Source organism: Panthera uncia, chromosome E3 (assembly GCF_023721935.1).
Source record: "Panthera uncia isolate 11264 chromosome E3, Puncia_PCG_1.0, whole genome shotgun sequence".
In the NCBI taxonomy this organism is placed as follows: Eukaryota; Metazoa; Chordata; class Mammalia; order Carnivora; family Felidae; genus Panthera; species Panthera uncia.
The window spans coordinates 18,887,628-18,900,745 of record NC_064815.1 but is presented as its reverse complement, the minus strand read 5'-3'; the positions used below and the strand labels follow the sequence as shown (position 1 = coordinate 18,900,745).

Below are 13,118 nucleotides of genomic sequence, written 5' to 3'. Positions count from 1 at the left end.
ATTGTACATAAATTTTACCTTAAAAATATATAAATATAAATATTAAGAAGGAGTATTACAGACAGTGAGTGGAGCTAATAAGCTGAACGTTTGTGTGATTGTCGCTTGAGGACAAGTAATGCTGGCAACTGAAGGGAAAACAGATTGCAGAATTCAAGTGCAGAATTCAAAGCAGCTTTCCACCATTTGACAAGGACAGTGGTGGACATCAAAAGTTTGGAAACGGTAATGAGGACTCTTGGGCAAAACTCCATAGCAAAGTTTCAGGATAAATGAATGAAGCAAATGAAAATGAAAATAGTACAACTGAGTTCCTGGACTTTCTGACAATGATGGCAAGAAAAATGAAAGACGGGGACAGAGAGTAAAGAAGTTAGAGAAGCATTCTTGTGTTTAATAGGAATGACAATGGCTATGTTAGTGTGATAGAATTATGTCACATGATAAAACACCTTGGAGAAAAGTTAACAGATGAGGAGGTTGATGAAATGATCAGGGAAGCAGATATTAATATTGATAGTCAAGTAAACTATGAAGAATTTGCATAAATGATGTCAGCAAAGTGAGAATATTGTACAAAATGTGTTGAAGTTTCTGTACAAAATTGTTTGCTTTTTTCTTTGTAAAAGCTTCTTGATACTATCAAAAGAATATAAATCCGTAGTCATTAGATTTATTCCTCTGTGTTTTTCTTCCTCATTTTACTATCATTGTCCTATACCTTATTTTAGAAAGTGCATCAAGGGGCACCTGGGTGGCTCAGTCGGTTAAGCAGCCGACTCCTGGTTTTGGCTTAGGTCATGATCTCACGGTTCAAGAGTTACAGCCCCACATTGATGTCAACTCAGAGCCTGCTTGGGATTCTCTCTCTGTCTCTCTCTCTCCCCCTCCCTCTCTCTCTGCCCCGCTCCCAGGCTCACTCACACTCTTTCTCTCCCTCTCAAACTAAATAAACAAACTTAAAAAAAAAATAGAAAGTGCATCAAGTAGCATGTGGCTTACTAAATTAATGGTTGTCAAACTTTTTGGGTTCAGCATCCCTTTATGCTTTAAAATTTTACTGAAGATTTTTAAGGCTTTCTATTTATATTAATTATACCTATTAAAATTTGCCATATTAGAACTTAACACAGAATCTTAAAACATTTATTTGTTTATTACAAAATAATAAACTCTTACATGTTGACATAAATATTTTTAAAATACTTCCTCTTCTAAAACCAAAAAAATAGTGAGAAAAGTGGTCTCGTTTTACATTTTTGCATATCTCTTTAATGTCTGGCTTGGTAAAAGACAGCTGGATTTTCTTTAAAAAAATTTTTTTTTAATGTTTATTTATTTTTGAGAGAAAGACATGGAATGTGAGTGGGGGAAGGGCAGAGAGGGAGACACAGAATTCCAAGCAGGCTCCAGGCTCTGAGCTGTCAGCACAGCTCCATGTGGGGCTGGAATTCACGAACCCGGAGATGGTGACCTGAGCCAAAGTCAGACATTCAAGGATTAAGCCACCCACGCGCACCACCGTTACTTGCTTTTTAAGCTTTCTTTAATTCTTAAAGAAAATCCGGTTACGGCACTATTGACAAACAAGTTATATATTTGATTTCCTACTTTAAAAAAAATCACAATTAGTTTTGTAAGAAACTGCCATACTGTCTTCCAAAATGTACCATTTTGTATTCTCACCAGCAATGACTGAGAGTTCCTGTTACTCCACATCCTCACCAATGCTTGGTATTGTCAGTGTTTTGGAAATTTAGCCGTTCTAATAGGTGTGCAGTCGTGTGTCATTGTTTTCACTTGCAATTCTCTAATAATATATGATGTTGAGCATATTTTCACATGCATATTTGTCATCTGTGTAGCTTCTTTGGTGAGGTGTCTGTTCAGATCTTTTGCCATTTTTAAGCAGGCTGTTAGTTTTCTTACTGCTGAATTTAAAAGGTTCTTTTAACTGAGGAGGCTCAGTCAGTTGAGCATCCAACTTTGGCTCAGGTCCTGATCTCACGGTTCATGGGTTCAGGCCCCGCATCGGGCTCTGTGCTGACAGCTCCAAGCCTGGAGTCTGCTTCCGATTCTGTGTCTCCGTCTCTCTCTGCCCCTCCCCCGCTCATGCTCTATCTCACTCTCAAAAATAAATAAACATTAAGTTTTTTTTAATAAATAAAATTTCTTTATATATTTTGGACACCTGTCCTTTAGCAAATATCAAGTTTTGCAAAGATTTTCTCCCGGTCTGTGATATATTTTTTCATTTTCTCCACAGTGTCTTTCACAGAGCAGGAGCTTTTAATTTTAATGAAGTACAACATCAATTCTTTCTTTCATGGATCATGCGTTTGGTGTTGTATCTAAAAAGTCAATGCCAAGCCCAAGGTTACCTAGATTTTTCACCTATATTATCTTTTAACAGTTTTGTAGTTGTGCCAGAGGTTAGGGGAAGAGAAGGACAAATCGTGGAATAGGGGGGACTCTTAGGGCAATGAAACGATACTCTATGATACAGTAATGATGGGCACATGTCATTATACATTTGTGAAAACGCATAGCCTGTACTTACACAAAGAGTGACCCCTAATGTGAACTACTGGACTTTAATTAATAAAAATGTATCAATATTGGTTCATCAGTTGAAACAAATGTGTGACACTAATACAAGGCGCAAATGTAGGGGAAACAGTGGGAGATGTGGTATATAGAAACTTTCTGTACTTTTCCATCAATTTTCCATAAACCTAAAACACTTCTGAAACTAAAGTCTACTGATTGTTTAAATTATAACTAGCCCCCAAACTACCACAAAACAGGCAAGTATTACAAAATGAAATTATTAAGGGTGCCAGGCTGGTTCAGTCAGTGGGGCATGTGGCTCTTGATCTTGGGATTGTGGGTTCAAGCCTCATGTTGGGTGTAGGGGTTACTTAAAAATAAAAAATCTTAAAAATAAAGGAAATTCAAGTGAGGTTTTGTTTGTTCATGATTATCAGAACTCATACTTTATTGACACCGTGCAGAGACAATTCTTGAAAGCCCAATTTGAAAGGATCAACTTTTTTTATCTTCATGAAATTGTCCTATTCACTTGAAGATATGATTAGGATTGTGACATATTGAAATCTTCGTGAAAATTATTAATCCAATTAATGTTGGCATTGGGAACAGAGAGTTTATTCATGAGGTATTTACTACTTCATCTGCTGTTATGAACTGTTGCCAGTGGTATTTACAAAGCAAAGGCCTCACACCAGAACTACTTGCAGTGAAAGGTGGCATCTGGGGCGCAGGTGTTGAGGTCAGCATGCTGGGCTATGAGTGCTGAATGGCACACGTTTGTCCATCATTTTCCTCTAGTCAGCTATTGGGAAACTTTGGTTCATCCAGCTTGATAGGATAGGATAACACTCAGCTTTCACTTGGCAAGAACCACAAATGCAGGAAAGGCCATGAAAGCACAGGATGGTGCTTGTGCTTAAGAGAATCTTGAGCTTAGGTGAAGTTTTGTAAAAGGAGAATTAAATTGTTAAAAACTCATCCCAATCTGTCCGGCCTTGATTGATGGAGACTGTCTCCTGGTCATTAAAGAGGTGTGTTCTTTTTTGGGATAGAGATCGATCATGAAGCTTGTTCATGGCTTCTTTCTGATCAGCAGCTTAGTTTTCTAAGAACCTTTACATTGGGACAGGAGTCCTTGGAGAGTGGAACTGAGTTTTGAGGCTACTACCAGGGTAATGTCCCATTTACAAATTAATAAATGGACCATCTGGCTTAAAAACCAAGGAGTTCTTTTAGAAAGAATCTTTCCCTAAGACCCTACCTATGTTGGGAACATGAAAGACTAGAGTTCCTTGACCTATAATATCGTTGGCCACATTCTGTACTGTGGAGACCTCATCAAGGTAGAGCACTGCCAAAGCACCAGCCCACTGTCTCTACGGGTCATAGTGTGAGTCTGTGGCTGTCATTTCCCCCAGGAGATGCTAGATTCCAGCTCTCCCTTATGTTTTGTATCCTTCACAGCTCCTGGCATAAGGCCTTGCAGCATGGCAGGTTGCTGAGTCAATGTTGATCTGCTGCAGCTCTGACTTCAGATTCCATCAGGGCAGTTTTTGTTTCAGAAAGTAAACAGGAGAGAGTGGACCCAGCCTGGCACTGGCCAATTTAGCAGTTTAAAGGTATAAGCTCTTCAAAATGTGGGCAATTCCTCTGATTTTCTGGGTCTGTCTTTGCTCCCAGGGCCCTTCAGATGAAATAAATTCACTTCTCCCAAGGAACTCTCAAAAACACACTCCCTACTGAGGGTGGATCTGTCTATATTTCTAGGACTCATATCTGAAATCCTCCTTTAAATCCTTCCCCTCCCTAGGCTACCTCCCACCCATCTGCAGGGGTAGCAAACACGGATCTCAGTGGGGCAGACAGCCAGTTTGCATGAGGGAAGGAGGCCTGTTAACATGGGGGCTGGTGTGAATTGTGACAAACTGAAAGGCATTCATATTTGCAAGTTCTTAAAACTGTCCTGGTCAAATCAAATGCATGAACTGGAAGTCCAGTTCAGTCACCTATAGCCAATGTGGGATGTTTGATCCTCACCGTATGGTATAAACTGCTTAGGTGTGAACAAAAGGGCCTTTCCCAACCTGGCTTCCCACAGCTTGCCCTTCGAGTCCAGCCACTCCCACCTACGTCCCTACACTCTGTTTACATGACATACTTTTATGCATGCCCTCCCTGGTCACCTTTGCATGTGCATTCTTTTTGTTCCCCAGCATTTATCAAACACCTAATGCAGCAGGCACTAAAATAGGTGCTGAGGAAACAAACGTGAACAAGAGTTTCTGACCTCATGGAGTTTACAGGGTCGTGAGAGACATATACATTAGATAATTACCAGCCTGTGATAAGGGATATGAGAGCAGTACAGGGTGTGACTGAAACGTACACAAAGAGCACCTTGCCAGATCAGGGAGAGCAGGTTTGGGAAGGCTTTTCAGAGGAGTAGATATTAGCTGCAGCTGAAGGGGAGCTGAAGCAGCAAGGATGAGGGTGAAAGGGTAAGGGAGGGTGTAGGGAGAGGGCTTCCTAGAAGAAGAAGCAGCACTTGTAAAGGTCCCTAAGGAAACTGACATTCCATGTGATTTGAGACTAAGGATGTGAGAAGGGTGGCATAAGATAAAACTGGGAAGGTGAGCAAAGTCCAGATCTTCCCAAGCTTTGTGGCCAAACAAAGGAGTTCAGATTTTGTCCTAAGGGCAATGGGCAGCCACCAACAGTTTTTAGTCAAAGACCGTTTGGACCCAAATTTGCCTTTTAGAAGAATCACTCTGGCTTCAGTGTGGAGGACAGGCTGACGTAGCAAGCCTGGAGGTAAAGAGGACAATTACAGGGTCATCATAATAAACCAGCCAGAGATGATGGTGGCCTGGCCTGAGGAACAACACTGGGGTGGAAAGCATGGACCAGACTTGGGAGACAGAAGTGACATACCTCAGAGATTGATTATGAGATTAGGAGGAGGTGTCAATGATGAACGTGGAGCGCCCTGATCTAGTCATCCTTTCAGCTTAATTCTCTCATTACCCCTCATGGACCTTCCAGGCACCTTTCTACCTGCTGCCCCAGCACTCTGTCCCACTGCCAGTTTAGCACAGCGTATTGTTTAATGGTGACAGGTTGTTCGTCCTATTTCCTTGTTATGTTGGGCAGGGACCCTGTGTCAGTCAGGGTCAAATTAGGAGATGGAAGCCATACAGTAATTTTAACAGCTTAAGTTTAATGTGTAGAATTACACATTACACAAGAAATTTCAGTAAAGACAACTCTAAAGAATATAGGATCAGCAGATATAAGGTTCATTGACCACCTCTGAGGCTGGGGTAGAGCACTAGGCCTGAGAACCAGACCCAGTTGGAGAGGACGTGGCTGTGGAAATTGGATGGCACAGTTGCTTGGTGCTGTGCCAATGGTAGTTGCTGGAAATTTGCCCTCCAGAATTTGCTGGAAACCTACCTTCTGAGGTCCCAAAGAAAGCCATTTCATAGAAAGGTGTCTCACTGGAGGCACCCTCTTACAAAGACAACTAAAGGGTATTGCAGGGGAAAGCTGCTGGGTGCTGCTTACCACTATTACTACAGAAGCCAGGCTCTGGAAGAACTACATGAGCTGCAGAGTCGTGGCACTGGAAAAGCCTTCTGTGTTGCAGGAGCTGGGCACTGAGGAATCCATACATACTTCTGGAACCACTGAAACACACCAGACTAAGAAGGAAAACCCCTTCCTCATGCAATCGCTCTCCAGAGCCCACAGCTGACAAAGCTTAACATTGTGTTACCTGACAAAGGAAAAATTACTTTTTAAAAAAGTTTATTGGGGTGCCTGGGTGGTTCAGTCGATGAAGCGTCCTACTCTGGCTCAGGTCATGATCTTGAGGTTCATGAGTTTGAGCCCCGCATTGGGCTCTGTGTTGACAGCTCAGAGCCTGGAGCCTGCTTCAGATTCTGTGTCTCCCTCTCTGCCCCTTCCCCACTCACACTCCGTATCTTTCTCTCTCTCAAAAATAAGTAAACATTTTTTAGAAGTTTATTTAGTTATTTATTTTGAGAGAGAGAGAGAGAGAGAGAGAGAGAGTGTAGGTGGGGGAAGGGCAGGGAGAGAGGTAGAGAGAGAATCCCAAGCAGGCTCTTGTGCAGTGCAGAGCCCAATGCAGGGCTCGATCCCATGAACCATGGGATCATGACTTGAGCCGAGATCAAAAATTGGATGTCTAACTAAGCCACCCAGGCGCCCTGGAAACATTACTTTTAAATGGCCCAGCTCTGTTTTTGCACAAGCAAGCAATGAAGAGTGAATTTGGAGCCAAGAGGCAATAAATTGGTAAGCAGCACAGACCCCTTCTTGTTTATCCTCGCTGCTGGAGTACCACAGGGGGCTAGAAGTCAACATGTCAAGAAAAGTTCAGAATGAAGAAATGTAAATTCAAGTTCTTTGTCTGTTTTTAAATTTTGTTGTTGTTGTTGATGAGTTTCATCAACTCATCAGATACATGATTTGCAAATATTTTCTCCCAGTTTTTTTCATTCTCTTGAGAGTGTCCTTTGAAGTACAAAAGTTTTCAATTTTGATGAAGTTCAGTTTATCTATTTTTTCTTCTGTTGCTTGTGCTTTTAGGGTCATATCCAAGAAATCATTGCCAAATCCAACTTTTCTCCTATGTTTGCTTCTAAGAGTTTTATAAAGTCAGGTCTCATGTTTAGGTGTTTGATTTACTTTAAGTTAATTTTTGTATGTAATGTAAGGTAAGGGGTCAACTTCATTCTTTTGCATGTGAATATCCTGTTTACTTAGCACCATCTGTTAAAAAGTACTTAACCATATATGCAAGGGCTTATTTCTGGGCTCTCCATTCTTTTCCATTGATCTATATGTCAGCCTTATTCCAGTACCACAGTTTTTTAAAAAAATTTTTAATGTTTATTTATTTTTGAGAGGACGAGAGACAGAGTGTGAGTGGGGGAGGGGAAGAAAGAGAAGGAGACACAGAATCTGAAGCAGACTCCGGCTCTACACTGTCAGCACAGAGCCCAACACGTGGCTTGAACTCATGAACTTTGAGATTGTGACCTGAGCTGTAGTCGGACACTTAACCGACTGAGCCAACCAAGGGCCCCCCACAGTTTTTTTTTAAGTTTTGTTTATTTTGAGACAGAGAACAAGACAGTGCATGTGAGTGGGGGCAAGGGCAGAGAGAGAAGGAGAGAGAATCCTGAGTGCAAAGCCAGACGTGGGGCACAAACCCATGAACCATGAGATCATGACCTGAGCCAAAACCAAGAGTCTGATGCTTAACCCACTAAGCCACCCAGGCATACCACCATACTATTCTGATTACTTTAGCTTTGTAGTTTGTTTTGAAATAAGGGAGTGGGCCTCCAAATATTTTTTTTTTCAAGATTGTTTTGGCTATTCAAGATCCCTTCATATTCCATATGAATTCTAGGATGGGATTTTTCTACATCTGAAATAAAAATTATTATGTTGTGATGGGGATTGCATCAAATCTGGAGATCACTTTGGGTAGTGTGGAAATCTTAATTTTTCTATTTATTTACACCTTCCTTAATTTTCAGCAATGTTTTGTAGTTTTCAATGTACAATTCTTTTGACTTCTTGATCAGATTTGTTCCTAAGTATTTTATTCTTTTTGAGGCTATTGTAAATGGAATGTTCTCGATTTCCTTTTTAGAATGTTACCATTGCTGATGAAAAATGTGACTGATTTTTCAATGTTGATTTTTGTATCCTGGGATTTTGCTGAATTTATTAGTTATAGCGTTTGTTTGTGTGTGTCTGTGTGTGTGTGGGGGGGTGGCTCTTTAGACTTTTCTACATATAAAATCATGTTATCAGCAAACAGGGATGATTTTGGGGTGCCTGGGTGGCTCAGTTGGTTAAGCATCCAACTTCGGCTCAGCTCATGATCTCCCAGTTCGTGGGTTCAAGTCCTGCACTGGGCTCTGTGCTGACAGCTCAGAGTCTGGAGCCTGCTTTGGATTCTGTGTCTCCCTCTCTCTCTGCCCCTCCCCCATTCACACTCTGTCTCTCTCTCAAAAAAAAAAAATAAATAAATAAACATTAAAAAAAAGAATGTGTGGTTAATTTCAACATATTTGTGAATTTTCACACTTCCTTCTGTTAATGATTTCTAGTATCATTCCATTGAAATCAGAAAAGAAATTATGTATGATTGCAAACTCTTTAAAGTTACTGGGGCAGCTAGGTAGCGTCTCACTTCAGCTAAGGTGATGATCTTGCGGTTTGTGGGTTCAAGCCCCACATCAGGCTCTGTGCTGACAGCTCAGAGCCTGGACCCTGCTTCGGATTCTGGGTCTTCCTCTCTCTGCCTCTCTCTCTCTCAGAAATAAAGAAATAAAACAAAACAAAATAAAATAAAATAAAATAAAATAAAATAAAATAATTAAGACTCGTTTTCTGGCTTAACATATAGTCTATCCTGGAGAACATTCCATGGGCACTTGAGAAAAATGTGTATTCTGTTTTTGTTGGTTCAACTGTTCCATGCATGTCTGTTAGGTTTAATTGGTTTATAGTGTTGTTCAAGTCTTCTATTTTATTACTGATCTTTTGTCTGATTGTTCTATCTATTATTGCAAGTGGTCACTGATATGTCCAACTATTGTAGAGCTGTTTATGTCTCCCTTCAATTCTTTCAATGTTTGTTTCATATACTTTGGATTTCTGGTATTTTTTTTTTTATTTTTTTTTATTTTTTTTTATTTTTGGGACAGAGAGAGACAGAGCATGAACGGGGGAGGGGCAGAGAGAGAGGGAGACACAGAATCGGAAACAGGCTCCAGGCTCCGAGCCATCAGCCCAGAGCCTGACGCGGGGCTCGAACTCACGGACCGCGAGATCGTGACCTGGCTGAAGTCGGACGCTTAACCGACTGCGCCACCCAGGCGCCCCTGGATTTCTGGTATTTTGTACATGTATGTTTATAATTATGGTATCTTCTTGCAAAGTTATCATCAATATAATGCCCTTCTTTGTCACTTGCAACAATTATTGACATAAGGTCTGTTTTGTCTCATATTAGTTTAGCTACCTTAGCTCTCTTCTTCTGGTTACCATACGTGAAATCTCTTTTCCATTCTTTCATTTTCAACCTATTTGTGTCAGATCTGAAATGAATGTCTTGGGCTTTTCCTCCTGCTCCTCCAACCCCAGTGCCACTCCGGCTGTACCACGCTGGCTCAGAGCTCTCTGCTCCTGTTGAACTAGCACCACTGTTGTCTCTCTCCAGCTGCAGACATCATTATCTACCAGGACTTCATCAGCCATGATGAGATATTCTCCAACAACTACAAAATCCAGATCATGGACAGGCTATGCCTGGAAGTGAAGGGATCAGTAGGACAGAGGGTAACACTGATGACTGGTTCATTGGTGGAAATGCCTCTGATGAAGGCCCCAAAGGTGAAGGTACCAAAAGGACATTAACCACTGGTGTTGATGTTGTCATGAACCATCACTTGCAGGAAACCAGATTCACAAAAGAAGCATATAAGAAGTACATAAAAGATTACATAAAGTCAATCAACGGCAAACTTGAAGAACAGAGGCCAGAAAGACTAACAACTTTTATGAGAGGGACTGCAAAACAAATCAAGCACACCCTTGCTAATTTCAAAAACTACCAGTTCTTTATTGGTGAAAACATGAATCTAGATGGCATGGTTGCTCTGTTGGACTATTGTGAGAATAGTGTGACCTCATACCTGATTTTTTTAAATGATGGTTTAGAAATGGAAAAATGTTGGGGCACCTGAGTGGCTCAGTTGGTTGAGCGTCCGACTTCAGCTCAGGTCATGATCTTCTGGTCTGTGAGTTCGAGCCCCACATCAGGCTCTGTGCTGACAGCTCAGAGCCTGGAGTCTGCTTTGGATTCTGTGTCTCCCGCTCTCTGCTCCTGCCCTGCTCGTGCTCTGTCTCTCTCTCTGTCTCAAAAATAAATAAACATTAAAATTAAAAAAAAAAAAAGAAATGGAAAAATGTTAACAAATCTGGCTATGACTTTGGATATATCACCTGTTGTCATAACTGGCTTCTGCTTTTCATCCACACAAACCAGGACTTAGACGAATAGGATTGATGTCATCTTGAGCACTTCAATAATTTTGACTTCAATTTATTTGGAGCAGAGGCATTGTTTTTAAGAGAAAAAAAAACATGTCATGTAGGTTATCTAAAAATAAAATGCATTTAGGTGTGCCTGGGTGGCTCAGTCAGTTAAGGGTCCAACTTTGGCTCAGGTCATGATCTCCAGTCTGTGAGTTTTAGCCCCACATCAGACTCTGTGCTGACAGCTCAGATCCTGGAGCCTGCTTCGGACTCTGTGTCTCCCTCTCTCACAGCCCGTCCTCCATTCTCTCTCTCTCTCTCAAAAATAAACATTTAAATTTTTTTTAAATAAAATAAAATGCATAAAAACTCAAATGTAAAATAAGTATCTTGGGGTGCCTGGCTAGCTCAGCTGTTGGAGCACGTGACTCTTGATGTTGGAGTCCTGAGCTCAAGCCCCACATTGAGTGTAGAGATCACTTTAAGTATTTTTAAATTTTATTTATTTATTTTGAAAGACAGAGAGAGTGTGAGCAGGGGAGGGGCAGAGAGAGAGAGAGAGAGAAAGTAAGAGAATCCCAAGTAGGCTCTGAACTGCCAGCAAGGAGCCCAACCCAGGGCTCAAACTCATGAGAATCAGATGCTTAACTGACTGAGCCACCCAGGTACCCTGGGATTACTTTATTTTTTTTAATGTTTATTTATTTTTGAGAGAGAGACAGAGCTTTTTTTCATCTGGGAATGTCTTATTTACGCCCTCATTTTTGCTGGATGTAGAGTTCTCAGTTGACAGCTTTTTCTTGTAGCAATTTAAATATATAAATCCACTCCCTTTAGACCTCCAAAGTTCTTACTAAGAAATTGGCTGCAAATTTTATTGAGCATCTCTTGCACATGATGAATCATTTTTCTCTTGCTGCTTTCAAGATTCCTTGTCTTTTCTTTTGACAGTTTGATTTTAATGTGTTTTGCTGTAGTCTCTTGGGTTTAACCCTATTTGGAATCCTTGAGTTTCTTGGACTTGTAGATCCATGTATTTCCTCAAATTTGTGAAGTCCTTCGTCATTATTTCTTCAAATAATCTCTGCCTCTTTCTTCCTCATTTCTCCTTCTGGAATATCCATAAAGCATATATTGATCTGTTTGATGATGCCCCATATGTTTCTTCATCTCTGTTCACTTTTCTTCATTTTTCTCCTCAGATTGGATAATTTCATGTCCTATCATCAAGTTCACTGATTCTTTCTCTGCCTGGCCATATCTGCTATTGAGCCCCCTCTAATTTATTTTTAAATTGTTATTGTAATTTTTTTTAGCTCAGGATATTTTTTGGTTCCTTTTTATAATTTCTACCTCTTTGTTGATATTCTCATTTTGTTCACATAAAATATTCATGATTTCCTTTAGTTCTTTGTGTTTCTATTTAGCTCTTTCAGTGTACTTTTTAAATGTTTATTTATTTTGAAAGAAAGAGAGTGGTTGAGGGGCAGAGAGAGAGGGAGAGTGAATCTGAAGGAGGCTCCACACTAAATATTTATACATAATATATTTATTGTTTAAATATAAATTATTAAATATTAAATATTATTATTTATTTTTGTATAAACGACAGCACAGAGCCCGATGCAGGGCTTGATCTCATGAACTGTGAGATAATGACCTGAGCTGAGATCAAGAGTCAGATGCTTAACCAACTGAGCCACCCAGGCGTCCCTTTCAGTGTACTTAAAGATAACTTTTAAAAAGTCTTTGTCTAGTAAGTCTGATGCCTGTGCCTTTTCAGGGATGGTTTCTGCCAATTTATTTTCTTTTTTAAAGTGGGTCATATTTTCCTATTTCTTTGTATGTCTAGTAATTTTGTTGATGTTGAAAATTGGGCATTTGAAAGAATCCATCTATCCTAGTCTTTGCAGACTGGTTTTGTACTAGAGCATTATTTCAGTAGTTATCTGGCTCTTTTCTAGGACTTGAGATCAGCTGCAGATGAAAGCTCAAGATCTTCTCATGTCTCTTCTGAGTATGTGTCTTCCCTCGGCTTGTGTGGCTTTACTAATTTCCTCATATACATAGCTACTTCTGAACGTCTTAATTTTCCAGTCTCATCCAGCTACTCTTTGGGGCTCTAGATGGTCTGTTGGATATCTCCACCTGTAATCTCTTCCCTCAGGCACCTGTGGGTATATAGTTCCTCTGCAGCTTTCCTGAGCAGTGCCTACCACTTTTCCACCTGAGCTTTGGAGTAGACAAAACAGATATCACTCTTTAGGCCCCCAGACAGGTTATAATGTTACAATTAAGTTCTATTCTGCTCTTCTCTCTCTGGTTTGAATCAGGGAATTGAGGGCTGAGCTGTTGCCTCCTTCAGACCAAGATTGTTGCTGTGCATGAAACGTGTAGGGCACAGCAAGTAAAAACAGTAAATGGCACAAAAACAGACACTCAGATCAATGGAACAGAATAGAGAACCCAGAAATGGACCCACA

The 13,118-nt window shown here is 40.5% G+C and overlaps 1 protein-coding gene and 1 pseudogene across 1 annotated transcript; both read left to right on the top strand.

Annotated features, from left to right (window-relative positions):
• Positions 1–225: 225 nt before the first annotated feature.
• On the top strand, positions 226–566 carry LOC125928157 (calmodulin-like; annotated as a pseudogene).
• Positions 567–9,887: 9,321 nt separating this feature from the next.
• On the top strand, positions 9,888–10,490 carry LOC125928155 (translationally-controlled tumor protein-like). Its single transcript, XM_049638751.1, has one exon. It carries the CDS (start codon positions 9,903–9,905, stop codon positions 10,341–10,343), a length of 441 nt encoding a protein of 146 aa, XP_049494708.1. The 5' UTR covers positions 9,888–9,902; the 3' UTR covers positions 10,344–10,490.
• The last annotated feature ends 2,628 nt before the right edge of the window (positions 10,491–13,118 follow it).